We start from the raw sequence: 23,123 nt of genomic DNA on the forward strand, positions 1-23,123 counted from the left end.
TGGAAAAGCATTTCTTCGCCGTTTTGTCAAGAATAGATTGCTCCGCCAGGAAGAGTATGGCCGCTCTAAAGGTAATTCTAGGTTAACAGGTGTGAAGAAACGGCCCTTTATCACGCCAATGCCGGCTAAAAATATGGCAATCCGAGTGAAAGCCCTAATTCATCTATACCCACGCAAAGATAACAAACTCCCCTGGATAAGTCAATAATGTACCTGTGCATGAGAGGGGGCGAAATAAAAGGTCCCGTTGCAAAATCCACCGAAAGTTCGTTATGTATTCATTGAAAAAAATAAATTCCGCGCGACCTTGTTAAGTTTGAGCTGTTTATGATACAGTACCGCGCCCCCGGGGGTTACGCTAGTCAAATAATCATTACCGCCCCATAATGGTGAAATACGACTTTTCATGAATTTTAAATTCGTCCCGACTCGAGTGAAAATTTATCGGAAATTATATTTCGTCCTTGCAAAGTATTTGTTTAGTCGAATAGAGGCTGTTTCGTTTTCAAACGAAATGGGAAAAAAATTCAAAATTTTAGCGATTGTCGGTGTTTGCTGTCCGAAGGTGCTCGACTTACGTCCCCCGCCCCGAGCGCGCACAGATAGCAGCTCCGCGGCACTAATCCACCTCCAAGAAGTTACCCCCAATTCCGACGATCCATTGTACATAGATTATTATCTCCTGGGAAACCGTTGTAATCCCGGCAAATGACTGAAATACACGCCGCGAAATTAACACGGATTTCGCAACACTTAAGAATAATGCTCTCCTACCTAAGTCATTAAGACAAATGCCGCACGCTTAATATTCTCCGCGAACGCCGTTCCTAACTTAAATTTGATGCAAAATAAGGCCCCGTTTTGCCGGTTGGGGCGCGTCCCCACATCCCCCAAGACCTCCCCCACCCTCCCCCCTCCCTCCCCCCCACCCTCCTTCGACTAAAGGAACTATTAATTCCGAACACTTGCTGAATATAGGACAAATAATAGGGCTAATTTTCCGGGGGTGTGTGTTGCCGGGATTGTTTTCGAAGCTGCGAATGTTGTATAAAACGAAAGTTACGTTTGCTGGTGCTGCTCCTGCAGCGCGTATGTAAATTGAATTTTCCCTTAAATGCGGATATCTGTTAGGGGGTCGTCCTTGCAGGGAGAAGACGATTAAGGAGGATGGTGCAAATTGCATATGGAAGCAGAGGAATTTTAATGTCGTTGTTAATGAGGAACCTGCGAAAGCCAACGTAAAGAGTGCCGAAACGAGCGCCACGTAATTTAGAGACCGGGAAATTGGCATTTTCAAATTTAATATTTCGTGTGTTTCACCGCTCTCAAACTATGCTGCAGCTGAGCAAAAAATGATTAATGCACATTCGTATATCCGTTCCCTCCTGCGTTCGAGATATCATCTTCAGTATCTGAAATTCAAATACGTACTTCTCGCCGTCTTGCTCGAAAATCCGAGCCTACCCTCTAGTTTCCATTCCAAAACGGCACTTTTCACCCTGCGGATTTTCCTCGCCGTGGTCTCTGTTCACGCAAAAATGCCCCGCTTTTTTCTTAAAGCGACAGCCCTTTTACGGCCCCCTTCTTGGTTCTGAAATATTGAAAAAAACCTTAGAAACGGGGAACGGGACTGACGGTATAGATCTAGAGGTCGTCTGTGGGCCGACGAGTTCCTTGCAACGACAAATGCTCTACGGGGTAACCCAGTCGACCACCTTCTTTGCCGCCCCCACATGGGGCAGTAAAGAAGGCGCGCAGATGGTCCCGAGCGCGTAAAAGAAAGCCGCGATTCGGGGCCTCTGTGCGTACCGCACGATCCTCCTGGAGGCAACCGCAAACTCCACCACGCGGCCAAGATCCCCCCCTCGAACTGAGAGTGGAAGAGAGGAAATACGTATGGGAGAATGGCCAGGAAGCAAAGAGGGACGCCAGGATAGCATAATGGGCGCATGGGAAAGCAGGCAGGAGAATATGCCAAACGCACCAAGGTTCTCGTGCCCAGCATGGGGAGATGGTTCACTGCGAAGTGGACTCGGGGGAAGTATGCATCATCACAGATATTTCCAAGACACGGTGTAGTCTGGTCAATATCTGTGCAGAATATGGGTGGAGCACGAAAGCTAGTGGTGGTTCTGTCGGGAGGAGATCGAAGACACCCCAGAACATACACTAAGTGCGGAATGTGAGAACGAGCGAGACAAAGTGAGGAAGAAAGGAGACGAGGTGGGGAAGGACTTGACCAAGAGCGAGGAAAAGTGGAGGGCGCTCAGAATCATGGTGGAGGAGATTCTGGAAATAGAGATGGGGGAGGAAGGTGGGTGCAGAGCGGGATTAGATTAATGTGAGAGGTAATACGTGCCCGGAAGTAATGCTGTCGAGGTGGTTCCGGGACCAGGGAGAGCAGAGATGATTTTCGTGGGTTGGTGGGGTTATCCTGAATCTCACGTTACGCGACTGCTAACATCGGGCCAACCCAAGAGAACACCAGTTCAACGAATTCCACAAGGCAAAAAAAAAGGTTAGTTCAAGAGTTACGCCCACAGAATAGGAAAATCCGACTCAAATTGCGGGAAATGCGAAGTCATCGATGCCGCAGAACACTTCATTTTCCGGTGCCTCTTATTCCCTCCTCATCCGTGCCAATCTCCCTCGTCAACATGGAGCGTGCCGTTCAAACGAGACAATAACGCCAGGTTTAAAAGCAATCGACGGCCGAATCCCCAAAACCTTTGGACATTGACGTTTTATCTTCCCGGGACAGTTTGGGGCCGTTGCAGACTTTAGAAAAAGGAAACCCGAAGCTTTTAGCGAACAAGAGCCTCGGGGAATCCCCCACTATCCGCTCGCCAGAACACCAGATCGGGGGTGTTTACGCCGTCTGTGGAAGTGATTAAGGGAGTTTTCGTAGTAACACAAACTATGACGTTAAAATTTAAAAATATCTTTGTTATTGCTTCTCCTGCTATGGTGAGTATAAGTACGTCAGTAATATTTAAATTAGATAAAATATAGCCTCACTAGATCTCTTACGTTACAGCATAAGTAAGGAATATTATTAGCTATGCCTTCTTATTGGTTGAACAATGTAAAATTGCTACAAAACTGCTACATTTCGCCAGCCTATTTGGCAGAACCTCACGTTATACAGGGTGGAACATAACGACATCGAAATGTATCAGAGGGAGACAGGGCTCTGCAAAATGGTTAAAAAATGTCAATATTGTCCACGGGCAAAAATGAACCATTTTCCATGTACAGGGTGGCAAAGTTTTAAATTTTTTCTCGTATTTTGCGTTTTTTCACGTACGCCTCGCATCTTAATTTTTTAATATAAGATGACACGTGATGCAAAAAAAAAACTCAACACCCTGTATATCGCTGCCGCCAACTTTGACATTTTCTTCTAGACGATCTCGAAGGAAATAGGTGCGCGAAATTTCAAAAATTTGACTCGACGTGGAGATAAAACGTGAACCTTTGCCACCCTGTATATCGAAAATGGCGTTTTTTTGTGATCGTGATTGATTACCCTTTTTCACTGTTTTGCAGAGTGCTGTCGCTGCTTGAAGTATCTCGATGACGGTACGTTAGACCCTGTAGAGTCGCGATTCCCCTCACGAAACCCCCCTTTTATACTAGTTACAATCTGATATGTCTAGTTAACATAAGCTTCTGCCAAAGCACACTTTGGACCAACTTTAAGTCTATGGTATATTTTTATTATTGCTTTTGAATCTACTTGCAAACGACCTATGATAACAGTACCTACAGAGTGCGTTTACCTACTACAGAGTGACTAATACGTGGGTTCAATAATAACCTGAAAAACCAACGCTGGGAAAAGCGGTTGTATACAGTATAAAAAAATTGGTGTTAAAAGATTAGGAATACACCTAAGTAAAACCTGTCGAAAACTACTTCTTTTATCACTTGCACTGAATTTCCGCATTAAATCACTATTTGCACGTAACATCAAACGGGAAAACTATCGTGCTTATAGGGCCAGATTCGAATAATACACACATCCAGTTTGATTCGACATTTTGCGCATCTGGACACGGTCCAATAACACGGAAAGTGTCAGGAAAATTTGAATGGACCGGCCGCGACTGATGAAGGAAACTTTAATAGGATTTTCCAGTCAGACGAGAAACTGTCAAGAAGTGTGTTTTCCTCGTTGTGTGCTAAAGAAAATGACAAAATTCCTATATGGCGACAGGAAGGGCCATTTTGTATTTCATTTTTGAAACGATCCCCTGTAGCAATGATTTTTTTGAAACGGGACGCCATTTTGCGCTCTCGCTTGTTACTGAAACAGCCACGCATCAACGACTGCCATGGAGTCGCGACCTTGCGCTCTTGCTCGTCACCGCGTCAAACCGCCTTGGCGGCGATAGTCAATTATTATTTTTTTTTTTTGAAATGGGACGCCATTTTGCAACCCCGCCATCCGCCCTCCAAGACGAGCAAACGCTGTTCCATTCTGCATCTGCCTTCGAGCTCTATTAGCACGATAGTTTGTTGGTTCTATTTAAATCTAGAAAATATATATTATGCTCTATATACAAAAAGCTCATACGCGCCACGAAAATAAATTAAATATCACAATAATTTTTATCTAAAAAGCAAACGTATACCGTGTCAAAAATTCGTTGTTTTTTGGCTGCATTATTGTTGCTGCTTTTATGGCATTGAAAAGAATTATTTCTGTTTCAAGTAGAGCAAACTGCGTCGTTGCCGTAGAACCTCACCCTTAATCCCTATTTAACGAAAAACTTCCTTTTGTTATTGCTTTGCGTTTGAGGCCCGAAAGAAACACACATAACCTCGGGCAATTTGGACTTACAGACGCACTCAGTCAAAATACACAAAATAAATCAAATGAATAATTGATATCATTTTTTCTTTTGTTTTGAGCAATATCTACTGTATGTCCGCTTCGATTTGCAGCGATTCCACTCCTTCCTAATCCACGACAATGGAACAATTGCTTTCCTCACCTGTCATAGTTTGAGTTTCCGCGTTCTTTCTCGCTTGCTCTCGCATGCGCAAGTCCTTGTTGCGCACCAGCGATCCCCCGTAGTTCACGCAGGTCGACTCCAAGTGCTTGTTCAGATAGGACTTCAGCGCGAAACTCTTGAAGCAATTCGGACACTCGAACCGTTTCTCATTGGAGTGAGTTTGCATGTGAGCGCGCAAGTTTGATCTGGATATACGAATCGCTGAGTGAGAAAGAAGGCAAAAAACGGCTTGGGATTAGATTGTTTTTAAAGCGCCGATGCACGAGAAATCTCTAGACCTTTAAGATTATCCAGGGGCTATCTGCCTGGAACGTAAATATTTACATTAAGCCTCAATGATTTATTTGTGCAGAAGCGCAGAAAGGCCAAAACGCGGCTCTCGATTTGACACTACAAGTACGAGTTCAACTCGCAACATCATTTCAACAAATCCTGGCCCCAGCAATAGCGACAGGCCGCTAGTCGTTCATCGAAGTGGATTGGTTATTTCTTCGGCAAATCTGGATAACGACTAGGCGTTGCCAAGTTTTACTTTTCGTGGTTATGCCAATTGGTTGGCGTCCCCTTTAAAAAATATCTCACCTGTCTGCGAATGCTTTTCCACAGTGGGCACACCCATACGGTTTTTCCCCCGTGTGCGACCTTAGGTGTCCCTGAAGGAGCCACGGCCTAGAGAACTGTTTGCCGCATATCTCGCAGCCGTGAGCCAATTTGTGAGTGAGCAAATGCATCGCCAATGCCGGCATGGACACATAGGCTTTGCCGCAAGTGTTGCACTTCTTTGCCGAGTGAGAATCCAGACTTCTGGAATAGAGAAGAGTTTGCAAATCGACTGATTGAAAATTGTCTGTGACGCGAGGGAATACCTGTGGGTTTGTTTGTGCCTGGAAAGGTTGCTTGAAGTGGCGTAGCACTTGCCGCACTCGGAGCAGGAAAATTTGGTCTTTTGCTCGCACTCAACGGGCTCCTCTTCCTCTTCGATTTCTTCGTCCAAGACTTTGTAGAATTTCTTTATAAAAAAAAAAAAAAACACAAAACACCTTTAGTTACGCTTCGTGGACCGGAAACCACCCAATGACCAATATTTTGCACCTCCTTCCGCACATATCAAAATCGTTAATGTCAAATCACTAAAATATTAAACAATAAATTCACGTCGACGCGCGAAGACTCCTCTCGCATGGCGTCAGTGATGATTGACAGGAAGTGCCACCGTCGGAAGGACGGAGGTAATCAAGTGAAAAACTTCTCAATCATTTTTTTTTGTTAAACCATGCATTAAAGGAGGGCATTGTCTCGTAAATTTTCTTATCTGTTTAAATTTGTGTTTACTTGGCAGCCGAATATAGTCAGATACACCAAAATACTAAATGAATAGTCCACAAAGATAGGGTGATCGTTAAAAAAAACCCGAAGTAGGCGTTGAAATACCAGAGCCACGTCATGGATAAATTCGTTTGTTATCAGTTGTCAGTCAGGCGCCCCACGTTTGATAGTTCTCCGCCTACTGCGCGTTTTTTTTTTAATGATCCCCCGTTAGTTGACAGTTCGCAAGACCGATGGCGCTCATGCGCCTATGGACAGGGTCGTGGAGTTGCGTTGAAGCAATTTAAAAAAAAGGCCCAAAATTTACATCGAACGAATCTCTCGACCCATATCGTTTTCCAGAAAAAAAATAACCCATACGCCGCACCTTTTTTTTATGATTTAAACGACTGAACGGGACTCACTGTTTTGTTCTCTCTCCCCCTGCTAACCTTAACCCTCGGAGCCTCGCCATCCATCACGTCTAAGCTCATAACCTTCTCCCCTTCCTTCCTCCCCCTTTTCTTGCGCCTCCTGTCGGGCAGATCCATGAGCAACACTGCAGAGTTCCTCTCGCAACTCATCTGCTCCTTTTCCTCATGTCCCCGCAACAGCTGTCCGTTCCCAGAGAGGGGCCTCCACACTGCCGCCTGCTTCAATTGCGAATCCAACGCGATCATTTCAATCGTCCTCGTGCTGCCCCCCGTCGCAACATGAGGCATTTCTGAGGCTGAAACGAAGTCTCTGGGGCCCGACGATATGTCGGTTTCAGGAGAGAGTGGAAGAACTATGACGTCGTTAGATTCGTCTATGGTTAGAGTTTGAGGAGGTGGCAACTGAGAGAGAATTACTCATCAATCCGTTCACTTACAGCGAATTTGGACATCTGAGGAATGCGTGCCGTGCGCGTCGGAACAGCCGACCATGGCCCGCACCCTTTAGATGTCCGAATTCGCCATCAAACTCTTCTTTTACCTGTAAAGTGTCGCCGTCAGAGCTGCAATCGCTCCCGGGGGGCGTTGGCATGCTCTGCATTTGGAATTTATCCCCTTGCACTGGAACGAGGTAAAGCACATTGTCGGCTTGTGGGGCCTGAACCAACGTAAAGTTCTGGATGACGCTCTGAGGAGCTGCAGTGTTTTGCACTATAACTGGATCTCGAATTTGCCTCTCTTTCTTGGCCATTTTTCCAGGATTACGATCGGTTGTTAAGGGGTTGTAGTTGCGACTAGGAGATGGTGGGTCATCGGACAAAACCTGTGCGATAGCAAGAAGCTTCGTGTTATTTTGCTGTCAATCAAAATTCGTTAGTATCTATACGTTGTGGTGAATCATGACGACCCCAGGAGCGGTCAAAGGGGGCAGACTCTGGCTCAGGGACAACAAATCGTGAGCGGCCTCAGTTTCCTCGGCGCTCCTTGGCCTGAAAGGCGAAGGGCTGCTCGAGGACAGCGCCTCCGAGGGGAGCATCTCCGAGGGCAACGTGGGGTTTTGCTGATTTCGAGGCGATGGAGGAGATTCGTCGGGAAGTACTGCTGAAACAAATTGGAATAAATTTTCCCCTTTTATGTCCAAACTGAATCATCTCTAAGCGCTTATATCAAGCGGCTTGAAACGGGATCTGGCCTTTTATAGTACACAGTTTCGCTTCAATTTCTTTGCGACTGAAACTGGCTAAATCCCAAATTAATTTAGTTTAAGGAAAGAGTATCCATCGACAGGCGAAACGGATAAAGAAATCTTTTAGGGTAATGAAAATACTGTTGTGGCAGAGGCGTACCAACGGGGGCTTCCTTGTAAATGCCCTATATTAAGCCGGTTGATTTAAGTACGAGCGAGTCGACATTTCTCGTGAATATCACGCGTCTTCCGACGGGGGTATCGGGGGTCCTGGGGTAAATGTGGGCTCCAAATGGACGGAAAAGGCGCGCCCTTGCTTTGGGCGAAATCTCGGGGCTTTGAGAAAAATCCGGAGCCCGCCCGGAAATAGGGAAAATCCGTGGAATTAAAACATTTACTCCGACCGTATTCTTTACGCTTTCCACTCTATCAATCTGCTAACGAAAAAAAGATGCAAATTTCCTTACTCCGGGAAATTCCCATTTTTCTTCCGGATATAACGTCGAATAAAAGATCCCTCGGCCTGTGGAACAATTTACGAAAATAAAGGCCCCATTTGCATAAATATTGGATTTCCGAGTTTGTTTTTATAGTGCGGCGTTTTGACTTTAATGGGGAGGGCACTTCGATAGAGTGGGAACAACACGTAAGAGCAAGATTGAGAGGGAGCGAGATGAGGATCGAAATCCTGCGTTTTCCAACCATCAGGAAAATTAAATTGCTCCGAAGAATTATTAATAAAGCCATATTGAGAGACAAGAAAATTCGTCGAAAACTTCCATCCTTCATCGATCTGATGATGCACGTGTTAGATCGTCCAATCTCAGTTTCACGGGGAACTTTTCCCGAATAAACTGCTCACAAAACGGCACAGTTTCCGATTATTTCCGGCCGACTTTTTATACATGAAAAAGATCCCGAAGAAACGCCCTGCACTACGGGCACTCCAGTTACTACGTGTAAACGTAGTTATTGCGTCATCGTCATTACGTGGCTACGTTTGAGCTCCCGTCCCACGTTGTCACGTGGACGCCTCTCGAGGGTACCTCCATTTCGTAGTGGCGTTGCGACGTATTAGAGAAATCGCTCGCGTATCTACGGAGCGGGGTTGGGATAGGGGTTGAGGTTACAAGTATTCAAAAATCGTGGCCCCTTTCCGTGTAATACTTTCGTCCCGATCTTGATGGTGCTTCTCAAAATAACCTTAAAACAAACTCACTCTCTCCACCCTCAAGATACGAACTAAATAAAGCAGATTAGAACAAAAAAGGGTAATTTATGCAACGATAAAGCCGACGTAACAATGGCCCCGGCCTTTCTTTTGCCTAATAAAGATAACGAGCCGGCTCTGCTACCTGCCGCCTCCTGGGGGCCCCCACTTGTTTAATATCGTTAAAATTACGCCTCGTACCTCAAAAAGCTACGGAATTATTATAATAAAACGGTGGTCGGGATTAAATTAGGCGGGCTTTCCATTCAAACTTTTCAACGCGGATGTATATAGAATTTTTTCTATTGAAATGCTTTTATGAATCCAGGGGTGCACCGCGGCCCGTTTCTTCGCAACGCTACTTATCTAGATGGTAATTAATTACTATCTGATGTCGGTACCTTAAGGAAAAGAAATAATAAATGACATAAATGATTCGGTTTATCATGGCAATCGGGGCAATCAAAAATCCATTAATATATGACGTCCATTGATTAAGATATGGCGTGTGTGTGTGTGTTTGCTGTTTAAACAAGCAAAACAATTGTTATTACTAATAATAGAAAAACACGCGCGTGTGCATACAAAATACGTGTCTGCTCTTCAAATAGCGATTATCGGAAACGAAACGGCGAAATCGCGGCTTAATCCCGTATACCCCCCGGATTAATAACATGTAGATCAATTTCGGCCCTCGATTAAGGGATTACGTTTTCATTATTTCGCTAAACTCGTATTGTTCCGATGCGGAATCAATTATTGCGAATTTTTGGTTGCCAAGTTAGAGCTCCCGCGGTGATTTATAGGTGAGGCGCACAAAAAGTCGCATCCACGAGAAAAACAACGTCATAAAACTGTATGACAAGCGACTTTTTGCCCGATCTCGATGTTTACGTTGGTTGCCCTTTTCCAGGTCTCCTGGATACACTGAGCCATAGAGAACTAGTGGCCTGGAATAATGGGCCATTCGATTTTCCCGGACCTGAATAAGCTGTTTTAAACTTTTCGGAGGCAGATTTTTCATGGCTGATGGAACCATCGAGACAGAACATTTTTACTAATTTATTTAAGAAACCATAGGCGCGCCGGAGCTTTGGGCTTCGGTTCCCCGAACGTCGCTTACGTTCCGGAAGTGGCAACGCCTCCCCTCGCATCCAGTCCCTAAAGCTGGATTTAGCGTATATGATATGCAGCGCCGCTGTTGCAACCCATTTTCCGATAGATCAGGTCGCCAAATTATTAGGCTTGAATTTCATACGCACGCGACTGACGTTCGTATCCGATTCGGAGCGATTTTTCCTCATTAATAGAGTATTATTCACTCAATTATCAAACAATTGCATATGAGAAAACCGCATTTAGCCACTCGCAAATCGCTCTGGAAACTTAGTATCAACATCGAAGAGCGTCGGTAACTCACGCACTCCGACAGATGGTGCTCGCAGGCGCCGGTCTAGTTCCCGCTACTGGCATGGTTCAACTGACTGTCGGTAGAGGCGTGAGTCTCTCTAAGACGTTCATTCGCCATTTTCAGGAAATTATTCGCTTCGAAATCGCGAATGTCAATATTTTTCAAACGAATGCAGAAGGCAATGTTGCCGTACTGTTGCAGTTTTTTTTTTTTAAGAGAAGTCGAACGTTTCAGGGAAAGATTTCCTCCCGCTCCACTCCTACGATATCAAATTTCATGGCTTTTACGCGATTGTCCGTCTATTAATTAAGCAAACTTCAGACAATTCAATACCCATTCCCAATCAGTATTATTAACATGCGGTCGACACACAAAACGGAACAATCCAAACGGGCATTCGACGGCCCATTAAACGTACACACGCAATAAAGCCGGTTCTGCACTGACTGCAATTTCCGACCGCGTCATTGCGGCAACAGATAGAGGGAATCCCATTGGTCCTGTTGTTGCTGTTGATTCAGTTTGTACCTTTGGAATTCGAAATATCAACTTTGTAATTCGAAACGGTGAAATTATAGCGAGTCAAACGTGGTCAATTTGACACAACGTTCTACCCCCATCGTGAAACGGATTTTTCGGATTTTAAGTGAGTCGAAGCAGGCACATCTTTAGTGTTAGATGGAAAAAATGCGCGTATATAAAAATAAACGGACCGTTGCTATTAGGGCGCTATTTTAGCCGCTGCTTTAAAGATAAAACTTTATGACGCAAGAGGGATTTATCGAGAGGAACTAATCTATGATTATTGAGGTCGCGTTATGGGGCTTACTCCCTGTCCCATACGCAGAAATTAGCCAATAAGATCGCGACTACCATTACCCTACATCCTTCTCGACACAAAAGTGACTGTTGCCCTTATTAATTCGGAAGGGCGCTTTCGAAGAGCGGAGCCCCAATGTCGTCTGGAGCCGTAATCAAATTAGGGCGGAGAGGCGACTTCTTGCTTCATCGCGAGAGGCTCTTTATCAATTAATTTTCCTTCGACGAGGAGAAGAGGGGCATATAATGTGTTCTTTGTGTCTCCAAATTTTGCGAAAAAAAAAAAAAAACGGCAACGCCGCTCTGTCCTTTTCCTCTCTTGAGCAAGTGCCATTAGCGCGACGTTGCCGCGAGGTTTATCAATTATTCTCCGAGTTTAATCAATCAAAATCGCGAGGATTTAAACAAATTCTTATCGTGTCGAGCAACACGACAGGCAGTATCAAAAATGGCGGCCAAACTCATTAACTCGGCGCGCACCAACTAGAAAGTCGATCCCATTTTCCCATTTCAGCGGGATCTGTTTTAAATTGGACCCGTCTTTGGGCTGATTTATCGCTGGAACGAGCCCGACATGTTTTGATACAAAGTTTCATCGTGCTCTCCATCATACATAAGTTTGCCTCCATTCTGGGGCACGTTTTGTCTGAGAGACAGCTGGCCAGTTTATTAGTCGCTAAGGACTAAATTATTGACCTCCTGGCAGGCCTACCAGGAGGATAGTTGATGAGATGACAAGGGATGACAGAGGCCGTGCGTCTACTTTAACAGGAGACCTACCTAGTCGGTTTGTTAAGGCTGTATAGCACCGAGGGGCGACCGCTCCCTCTGCCGGACTGTCCGGTTCCTCTTTATGGTCCCAATGGTCCCTCTCGGTGTCCTCCTGGTGCTTGCTGTCCTTCTTCGTAACGTAACATCTAGGCATCTTTGCCACCTCGCGCACCTGCAATATCACACGTCAACTTTTAATTGTTTTACGTCGAGCGTAGCACGTCAATGTGTTTCCACGGCACACACTTATTGGGAATTTCGGCATTACGAAGGGACTTGGACCGCTGTGGAACGGTCTCAGGGTGGAAGGAATTTAGCGACGTGGGAGGCTTTCCAGGGCAGTTACGAAATTTTTCAATTCTCTCTTCGTTTGAAATCAGATTTTGTCCAGTATCGGCCCGACTTAATTTAACCGACCCAACATTGCTTTTTGACAGGTACGCAGTGGGAGTTTCACCCACCACGAAGGGCCTTAAGTCATTTTAATTGGGGAGAACTCAGTGACGCAGTTTGCCTCAAGACGCAATTTAAAATGTTTAAATTCCAGATTAGCAAACGAAGATTTCGACCACCGTTAGTGTGACGGCGGTGCGCCACTGCACAGGTACGTATTGAAAACGTCAGAAATGGCAAAGGGAACGTGGGACCTTTTAACTGGGAGCGATTTAGGGACGTCGTTGGCTTCGAAACTTAGTGTCATTTATTAATTTTAAACATATTCTGGTCAGATTCAGGGCCACGTTTAAGTAATTTAATTTGACTCTGATACGCCACTGGTTTTGAATTCGCCTGGAAAAGTTCAGCAGCTATCAAGGGGAATTCGCACAGTTAAAATAGAAAGAAATCAGTGTCGTAACTGAGCACACCCGCCATAACACTTCAAGGAAGCCAGTGGCGTATTGAGTTTCGAAGGCAGTTGCTAATTTTTATATTTTTCCGCAATTTGGAGAGAGTTCAGGACTTCGAGGTTCGAGGCAAATCTGAGGTGATTGGACAGTTAAATGTTACTGTAGTGGATCTATGGAAATTTTCGGTTATATCGAGGAGGTTGGGGGCTTTCAGACGTAAAGGGGCATCGTATTTACCTGCTTTTTTTTCGTGAAAAAAACCCGGAAATCACTATCGATCCGTCTTCTATCTGGCTGGCGATACAGAAAACACAGGTGGTTGGAACATCAAAACCCAAGCAACAAGTTACCGAGGGCACGAACCACTGGTTGAATCCCCTGTTTTTTGCCGCCTCCAAGCACACCTCAAAGCCACTTTAGCACCTTTTTTTTATTAACAAAATAACCCCGAAAACCACCCCTACGAGCACGGCTTCGAATAAGCGAGCACTGTAAATGGACGACCTCCAGCTTCCACTCGCGAGTACTTTTTTTATGTACAAGGAAAACGAAAAGTGTTGTCGAAAATCATCACAATAATCGGCGAAAAACCGCTGTTTTTAGGCACTTTATTCCGCACATAAACCCGGAAAAGTTGATTGCAACAGCAGCAGCGTCGGGGGTGGAAATGGACGAGGAGGCTGCGCACGCTCCGAAATCCCGCGGATCAATAACCGGGAATAAGCACCACTACCACCACCTGTTACGAAGGGATGTTGGAAATTCTGCGTGATAGAAGTAAATGATAGATGAGTGGGGGTGGTTTTAGGCGCATAAGTGGTAAGAAAGCTGAAGCTGTTCTATTAACCCTAGTGAAGGTAGATGCAGAATCCGTGGATATCTCTAGGTAAACAGAGATCAAATCGACCCCCATTTTGTTTGTCGACGTGTTGTCCAAAATATCGCCGAAGATTAGAGAACGACCCATATACCCGTGGTCGTGGGCCTCGTGTAAACACCAATTAGATAGGCGATAACTCTCATGGTTAAATCGCCCTTTCTGACTTCTCAAGGGTTCTTTTTCCCTGGAGAAAATTGATTTACTCCCTCATTCTTCAACCGACTACAATATTAATACACTGAACGTACAGTGTTCAAACCTGTTGCCGAATTCCCCGACCGGCTTCGCTCCAATTAATGTCAGAGCACATTCCCGGTAGATTTTCGGTGCATTTTCGGAACAGGGATTCCCCCGGGAACGTCGGGCGGCTTTGCAACGAGCTAACGGGATTACAACGAAAGGGATATTTGACAGGTTCAAGAGGGAGCGTAGGAACTCCCCTCGGCGACTCGCGACTTACCTTCAATAATTATTACCCTACAGCGTTTGAGTGGCAGAAATGACACGGCACAATATCGGTTTTATTTTAAAGGGAATGACGTAATTAGGCCGGCCACGTAATACATTAAAAAGGGCCCCGGTTGGGGCTGTAAATCACGGGGGGCTGCCGCTTTCCGAGGAGCGCGTGCTCGAGTATCAGATGACCCCGTCACGTGATTCGGGGTGATGAATTTACGGGGGACATGCTCGACGTTCAATTTATTTTAATGCTTTGAAGAAAAAAAAACGCTCCAAAAAATCGCCGAAAATCGTCAAAATCGACCCCAGAGAGGGAGCTGGTTAGGCGCTCGTTGCAACAGATGGAGCTCGGGTTGTGGTCTCTCGTTTTTAGTGGGTCCGTTGCGACGCGACAGGGGCGCAACCCGCGCTCGACGCTCTTGCCCAGGGACGGTGCCGACTTCCGAAGTTCTCCTAGGAGAACCCTGAGGTGAGTCCCAACCTGCGTAAAACAGTTTTAAACGTAACACCCCCGCGCACGCCACTGATGGAAATGGTAGCATTCAAATTTCATAGCAATCTGACACAGACTTCTTTTGTTATCTTTGCGGTGATTAATTGTCGAGTTTTTGCGGCGCTCTAACGTCATTGACGCCAAGAGTTAGGGAGGGAGGGGGGGGGGGGGGGGGGTTGATAATGAAAATCCGCCGCTTTTTTGTTTTCCCAAAGAATCGAGAGACAATGGGGCCAATATAGAGCGAGGCTCTGCCCGAACTGGGGCGTAACAATCAAATACTTACCTAATAATATGGTTTATTGTTCTGGCGAACTAGTTCGGGTAGAAAAAGAGGAAAAACGAGTCCCCTCGAAGGGTCGATTAGAAGCGAATATCGCGTAACGGTCTCGGCCGATTTAAAAGCCCTTCCTGTAGTGGCTGTTGCATTTTCGTGATAGGGCACATTTCCTGCGATCGAGCATCCGCTTTTAAAGCACTGCAAAAAGGAAACTATGCCCTTTCGGATCCCCACATGCCACGCTCTAAAATATACATCGTAATTAAGCCCCCGCCCCGAAATAGATAAATCAGGCGGGGTGAAGAATTTTCGTGTTGCTTCGGGCCGACCAATTCGACCGAAGAACGTAAACCTGATTTGATTGTTTTTTACAAATTCATCATTTTGATCTTCTTAACACGTCACTTAATCCCCGACCCACTTAGCTAATTCGCATTTGGCCATCGCTAATCCCCGGCGACCGCTGAGCTCGCTATTAACGTATAAAAGACGGATAATCTCTCCATTTTACGTTATTATCCCCGAGGTGGTTCGACAAATGGAATTTTCTATATCGGCCACGCGTAATAACATTCAAAAAATAATAAAAAATAATAAAAAAATTCGCCTCCAATGCCACCTGTTTCCTCGAAGTTCCCGTCGAGAAAATCCCCCGAAGCGAAGAAGAGGGATGAAAAATTGAGCGTTCTGTTCGTTGCAAACTTTTAATGCTCGCAAGTTAGACTTAATGAACGGATTTATTTGTAATGATGATGAATTAGACGCAAATTAATGCGCGTCCCTAATACCTGCCCTAACAAGCCCTAAATACTTAACCGCCCAATTTGTTTTGTAATTTTTCTCCCGCGGCAACAATTCCCTCTGCTTACAACAACATCGGAAAATCAAATCAGAAAGGGCCGATGTCGACAATGGCAGAAGTTTGGGACCACACAAGAGCCCTCTCGGCCAGATGGAACTACTTCGAAGTCATCTATATAGGAGAAGTTTCTCGAGAGTTTCACAAGTTCGAGTATTGAAGGTGTTAATCATAAACTAGAGCCTCTGGAGTGGCGTTTCGTTTAACGTCTGTGTTAAAAAGGACGGTTAAATTATCGAACAAACGAGGACAAAATGCAAAGCGAAGCCCCCCAGGGTCCCGCTCCAGATATGGAAGTTTTCCTGCTGCTGCTGCTGCTGCTGCTGTTGCGGTCCGAATCCAGGGATTATTCTTATTCATCGGTACGTGCCGAGAATAGCTCGGTTTCCATCCAGGGAAATGCCCGGCCTTATGGTAATATTTAAGGATTTTCTAAACGCCAACCGAAAACGCCGCCATATTTTGCCCGTTATTAAATTTTATTGGGGGGTTATTTTACATTTCTATATGTAAGAGAATTGCTACTTTTTGTCTGCAATATCCCCCTTTCAGTGTATCTGTGTATACATATACGGATTTTTTGCGTCCCCGAAAAACGCTCTCGACGAGTGATTTATTGCTTCTTTTTGTGCGGATCGAATATTTTGATATGTTCGTTTATGTTAATGGCCGCATGTTTGCAAGAAAACGGCGACATTCGGTCGTAGGATCCTCAGCCTTACAGTGGACGCAAGACAGGTGCGTGTCCGGCCTCGGGACGCGTCCGTTTTCGTATACGAAATTTCCCTCTCGTGCCTACGACTGCCGAAGCTTGACCTCATAAAATGTCTAGCTAAAGGAAAATCCTATTCCACAAAGACGATTTTTCATAATTTTTTTGCTCTCAAGAGAAACATGCCACGCCAACGCCGTTCTGCATAATTTCAGTTTCATCCCCCCTGTATATTTACAAGAATTATCAGCTTGATTTAACATGACGCAGTGGCGTGCGGGGCCGACCGGAGATGATCGCAACGCTGCAGTCCGAGAGTTCCTCGCCTTGGCCGCGTTACACGGGGCGTTTCTGAACAGACGGTGAAAAATTTACTGGGTGGGTCCCGAGGCAAATTAAAAACGAAAAGATCGTATGAAAACACATTCAAAAGTGCTTCGGCTTCGATCTACAGGGTGTCGAAAAATGATTTTTGCGGTTTTACAAGCACTGCCAAAAAACAATCGTTTTTTTGACAGGTTCGGGCGACTAACAGCCGATAGTTGTCAAACTTGACAGCAAACAAGTGCAGTGAAAATAATCATGGCCGACTTTACCAAGTGTTCCTTTAATGTCTAAATTGGTTGACGTGAACACTCTCGACTGTCATCACAAATATCACCTAAACCATCGATTTAAGCGAAATTTTGCCAGAGGCTGAAAAGCGAGAAAACTCAATTTCCGGAACTTCTCTAAATATTTGAAGTATTCGCAGAAAAAGAAATGTGATAAATGCGAGCTCAAGGCCCATCAATTCGCATCACCCGGTATTTAAAATGAAAGTGCGAAATTTTAAGTTTGTAGGAATCGCTCGGTGTGTGATAAGTACAAATGTCCAGCAAGTTTCGATAAAAAATGAGCAAGTAGTAATGGAAAAGAAAAAAACGAAAAAAAAAAGTATTTTTTAACACACTGTAGATCGAAGCTGAAGGATTTTTGGGCAAGTCTTAAGTGACCTGTTCCTCTTAAGTTTAATTTTTTAGTCCAGGATTCAGGCAGTAAATTTTTTACCATCTATTCAGAAACACCCTGTATAGTGAGTCCTCTCAAGTACCAAGCGTGTAGTATTCGCTTGCTAACGAATTTAATTGTTAATAAAAACGCACGACATTTTCGTGACGAAGCCGAATGCAGCGTTCCATGCGCCCCTATCGCGTATCAGCGGCGTTAAATACGAACCAGCGCACTGGCGCCATCTTTTGAGATACGCGTTTCATTAACTCAATTCCAGGAAGTTTCTTGGTGGTTTATGAATGCTTAACCTGCGTTTTCCCGCATAAACCAAATAAAAATCAATTATCACAGAGTGTTCGTTCAGTGAACTGTTGGCCATGGTAAAATACGGCCCATGTAACGAGGTCAGGGACAGTTTAATCCGCAAATTATGCCTCTGAAATTGGTCAACGTGCTCATATATGAGCGATTTAACCGGCTTCGGCAATTTACATTAATTCGCGTTAAAAGGAACGGGACTTTGAATCCGGTAGGAGCACTGCTACAGGACGTTATCCCGTGCACGATCCCCAATAGCGAAGCGTTAAATCCAGGGACATACGTTGCTGTAAACAACGCTCTTTCAGAACCCAATTATCCACGCATTGAAGGGGCCCATCTCTCTGCGAAAAAAAAAATCGTCCCAATGACGTTTCTTATCGTTTCGTGCACCCTGAAAACATCCCTTAAAAGATTAAGCTCGTCCCTTTAGTGTGAAGTCTGCTTAGGACGTTTCCGCGCCGCTTGCTTCGAAAACGTCACAAGTGAACGGAAACAAAGCCCCTCAGTTTCAATTACGAAAAGTGCCGAGCACATTGGACAAATGCGTGTCATATTTCCATGAATTATGCATCGGGTGAGAGAAAGGCGAGCAATCTAAAACAAAACGGCATGCAAAGGTAAGAAAATTCCCGGGCCTACACACACAACTCAGCGCCGAGAGCAAACGAAGTTAAAACTTCGGTAAGAACATAATTCGGAAAACCTCCCCCGCCCAAAATATTATTCATATAATCCCGGCAGGTTTCTGGGTGTTTCGCATTCAGGAGATTGAATAATAGGAAACTCGGGAGATCTAACCATAATAATTCGCGTTTCTGTATCTGACAAAGTTTCTTTTCAACGTGTTCCTTCTCACTCTCGCTCGCCACTTCGAAGAGACTATTTTCAGAAGAGAAATATTTAGTGTTTGCAACGTTGCCACGTCCACCGGAAAATCTCGCATAGTCAATCGAAAACTCTTTGCGTGTCGGGAATTTCGGGCAGAGCGGCAACACGGGCACGGGAAGGTTGCCTCAATTCTATGCCATTACATTGAATAGAATGTTTTGGTGGCGTCGTGTTCGCACAGAGAACTTTCTCGCAAATGGATTAAGCACTGGCGAATTTTGAATCGAAAGTGTAGTGTCAGATAAGGAGTTGTCGGCGGGGCTCTCCCTATCTCGGCTTTCAATACAGCCGTATAAGGAACGGAGGAAAGTTTAAATTTAAACTGAAATAAAGAGCGGCAGATGTTTATCGACAACGGGGAAAAATCCAATAAATAACCAGGGCGAGTAATGAAATCGAGCATCGGCGGATGGCGTAAACAACGCGATCTATCAAAAGTGGAACATGGGCCGGCGATAAAGCCCGGCCGGAATTAATGTCCTTGTTTCTGACACTGATGGCTGTTTCCATTTAAACTAACGCCGAAAACGAATCACACTTAGCCCCAGACTAATAGAAATAAAATTTTAAAATCAATGGACGTCCGAACGCTGTCCTATAAATCATGCCGGATTTTGGATGCGCTTTGAATGCCATTGAGCACGCACAATGCACTTTCGATGACTAGTTAAATATTACCTATTTTTATACGACTATTATTGACCTATTATACCGAATAGATAAACGTAATTTGCGAACGAGGCGTAAGTCTGCGAAAGGGGCTGCCAGGGACAGATATTCGAAAATCCGGTAGAAAAAAAATCAAATTAAAATATCGAAGGAAATGAACTTCTAAATAACGATTAGAATATTAGTTAATGGCGCGTTGCGATAGATGGCGCTGACGTCGCGGGTGGTTCCTATTGCTGCTTAGCAGTTGCTCTGTCAATTAGGCGGCCGCTCGGGCTTAAGTAAAACTCACACACTTGAAACCTTCGCTTCGAGTGCAGACAAGATAATTCACATACTCGATATGGCCGCAAGAGTTTCTGCTGTCAAAAAGCTGCCAGAAGCAGAAGAGTGAGTTGGGGATGAGGATCGTTCGGGTTTCCAAAGGGGTCGAGTTTTCTGAACTCCACCTAAATTTCCCCGATACAGACCGTTTCTAATATGTTTTGTTCGTAATTGTCCCCTCCATGTTCACAATTTAGCGTGTTTTGTAATTCCTAGTTATCCCCTAACCGGCTCACCCAAGCAACAAGTCCACAATATCTCCCTCCCCCGGAAAACTCCCCGGTTTCAAAGTCAGTTCTTTGGGGAAGAAACCCGAAACTTTTAATACTGATCCCAGCGTGGAGTTGGGAACTTTAAGGCAACTTTTTCTATACCGAGATTGGGCCATTTAAACAAACGACAAGCAATCAGTGCTTTCCCCCCCACACTCTATGAATGCCTTTTTTATGCAAAAGTCGTTCGGGAGGCATTAGCGATAATACAATTTCGGGGGGCCGAGCGATAAAGATACGGATTTTCTGGTGTAGTCTTCAAAGTGCCATTAGGGGATGCTTTATTAAAAAAAACGAAAACGAAGTGCCCTGAAATTTAAACCCCTCGTGAGTAATTCGATACGTCGTCGGTGCAACTGGTCTTGAAAGAGTATCATTAGAATTAAACACTTATTCGTATCTATAGGTAGGTTTAGGGTTTCGTTGGTTCCCGCTTCCGGAATGCAAATTTGATACTTTAGTAAAGGGTACTATTACTACGTTTCCTACTTTACTGGAAGTCGCTGTTAGCTCTAAAGTTCCTAAGGGGAAAAGTGCGATTTACGTATTCATGAGCGCTGATTAGACCCTTAGTGCGGAGGAGGGTGGAATGACTCATTGTATTTGCCCTTAAAAGAGGCCATTTTCGGGTTCTTTGATAAATAAATGAAGCAATTATGAGAAAAATATTCTGCTAATGCGTCGTAACAAAGAGCACAGGAATCGGACGAAATGTGGGTTCGAATCCCAGTCGAGACTCTAATAGCACATTCGGGAACAATTGTTGGTTTCCGACTAAAACTTCTCTAATACTAAAAACATAATTTCGTTGTATGACTGGTTGCCGAACCATAAGGGCGAAGCAGCTGTCGCGCGGATGATTAAAATGCGAAATGTCAGCGTTACATTTAGAACTTTGTTTGATAGGGAAAAGGGGTGGTGACGCAATAGTGTGTTAGTGGAAGTGAGATGCGGATATGAGAAGATTCGGTGTCAAAAATTAGCGCGACATTCAAAAACGGGCAGTATGTTAGTTTGACCAGCTGGCCGCACGTTGCCGACAAATAGTCCATAACTAGTGATGGAAAATTATTTCTGTGCCCCTCAGACGTCGCGGCGACAAGGCGGGAGTATTAACGCTCGACGTTCGCAAACAACCACAAAGTTTCCAGGCTGATTCTCGATTTCCTTTCGTCCAAATGTAAGATCTCCAGAGGTTGTGTGGGATCGAGGGGAGCTGTATCACAAAAACTTTCCACGCCTCCGGAAACAATAACAATTACGTAGCCGAAAACAATCCGGGCTAAAATATAATATACGTATACGTACACATATCCAGGGTTTTTGTCATTTCGCATGGCCGGCGGAAAACAATCGGCCTTTTGTGGCAAAAATGGCAGACAAATTTAAACAATGCCGGACACAATCGCATCCGCGGATTCAATTTATCAAAAGTGTGTGGCACGTGACTGAAAAACTTTCTCCCTTGTGAAGGAACAATGGGCCAAACTGTTCGGAAATGCCGCAAAAAGTTTGACCCCGCAGGGGGTCGGGGGTGGGGCGCGGTCCGCACCCAGCAGTGTTAGTTTTCCAGATTTCAATTAAGACGTTCCCCAGACGCATTATCATTTAATTGGGCCCTTTTTCTTTGTCGGGAAGTGAGACACTGAAAAACTTGGCGTAATTTCCCAAAATGTTTATCTCGGGGGACACGCTAAAAAGTTCAACATCTCTCTCTTTCTTCTTCGACTCTCCCTCTCTCATTACCATTTTTTAATTAAATAGTCCAAAGGACACGGCTTACTTTTGTTGCCTCCTTGAGATTACCGCTGTTTTTAACGGGATTTCCGAGCTGCTATTCCGGGGATTAATCCTGTTTTCTGCAATTTTATAGGAATTTGGAGCAATAATTTGGTTCGCGGTTGCGGTGTCGAACGAGGTATTTTTCATAATAATCCACGTAACTTCTACTACCACGTGTCATTAGTAATCACATATACACGATAAAAATTCAAATTTTGCATGTCCTTATACCACCCTATGGGCATTAATGTCACGTTCAACCGCCCACCCCTATACTTCCTTTCCGTGTCTTAAGAATCACGCAAAATTTCCACTCGATGTGTCATATTTCTGTATATATTATTCCTCCATAAATCACTCTACGTATTGATTTCGGTACCCTCAAAACCACTTAAACACTCAAATGTGGATAGTACCCTTTTCGTAGTGGTGCAACACTATACGTACTATATGTTGGTATCTTTTCCCTTGGTGTCTACGGAAGTCAGGAACCGGTCTAGGGCTTCCACCCCAGGTGCGTGACCGATCAGGTGGCCCTAAGCCCACGTGGCGGGTGTCGCGTGTCTTTGAAGAAGCACGTGCCATATTGGTATACTTTTGGAGAGTTTTTGCGCCCTCCTTATATGCCTCATTGAATCATTTTTCGAATGTAAGACCTGTCATGGTAGCGTTAAGGTAATTAGTATCGTATTTCCAAGGGTTCTTCATTGGGTTTTCTCTGTCTTTACAAAACTTTTACGCCACTGACCATTTTGTAAAATTACACCCCGAACGTTCTGAATATTCCACTTCTGTTATGTTCGAAAACAGTTTAAGAAAATTGTAAAATTTTAAATTGGTAACTACGCAAATAAGCCGTCTACGCCAATGCGTTTTGGCGAGTGGCGTCCCCATGGCGTACCTCTAAGCCACTTCATGGGGGCGTTACTTGAGCTCATGCGGAAGTCCCATTTATTATATTATTAAGAGTTCAGCTATTTTCAGATTCAATTAATATTGCTCCGAGAGTTTGCCTACTAAAATACCTTCGACATGATGGACAGTGAGAAGGAGAGAAAGAGGCGGCAAATGAGTTCTAAGAAATGAACTTTAAGTATCTTAAACGAACATGTAGCATTCGAACACGATTTTTCTTTACAATTTAATAAGTAAAATGTATATACAACACTGAAAACTTTTAATTAAC

The 23,123-nt window shown here is 44.6% G+C and overlaps 1 protein-coding gene across 4 annotated transcripts in view; it reads right to left on the minus strand.

The window, feature by feature from the left end:
- Window positions 1-2,925: 2,925 nt before the first annotated feature.
- The window catches only part of LOC136344778 (uncharacterized), a 62,864-nt gene continuing 42,666 nt past the window's right edge, over window positions 2,926-23,123 (minus strand). For 2 of the 4 annotated variants that reach the window (XM_066292560.1, XM_066292561.1), the window contains exons 3-9: window positions 12,167-12,329; window positions 7,647-7,861; window positions 7,302-7,583; window positions 6,752-7,162; window positions 5,888-6,030; window positions 5,604-5,825; window positions 2,926-5,206 (exon numbers count right to left, since the gene is read on the minus strand). In XM_066292560.1, the coding sequence (XP_066148657.1) occupies window positions 4,966-5,206; window positions 5,604-5,825; window positions 5,888-6,030; window positions 6,752-7,162; window positions 7,302-7,583; window positions 7,647-7,861; window positions 12,167-12,311 (1,659 nt within the window). In that variant the 5' untranslated portion in view covers window positions 12,312-12,329 and the 3' untranslated portion in view covers window positions 2,926-4,965. Of the gene's footprint in view, window positions 5,207-5,603; window positions 5,826-5,887; window positions 6,031-6,751; window positions 7,163-7,301; window positions 7,584-7,646; window positions 7,862-12,166; window positions 12,330-13,242; window positions 13,745-22,384; window positions 22,417-23,123 lie in introns of those variants that run through there. The other 2 variants (XM_066292559.1, XM_066292562.1) reach the window with 2 other exon arrangements.

Source organism: Euwallacea fornicatus, chromosome 17, assembly GCF_040115645.1.
Source record: "Euwallacea fornicatus isolate EFF26 chromosome 17, ASM4011564v1, whole genome shotgun sequence".
In the NCBI taxonomy this organism is placed as follows: domain Eukaryota; kingdom Metazoa; phylum Arthropoda; class Insecta; order Coleoptera; family Curculionidae; genus Euwallacea; species Euwallacea fornicatus.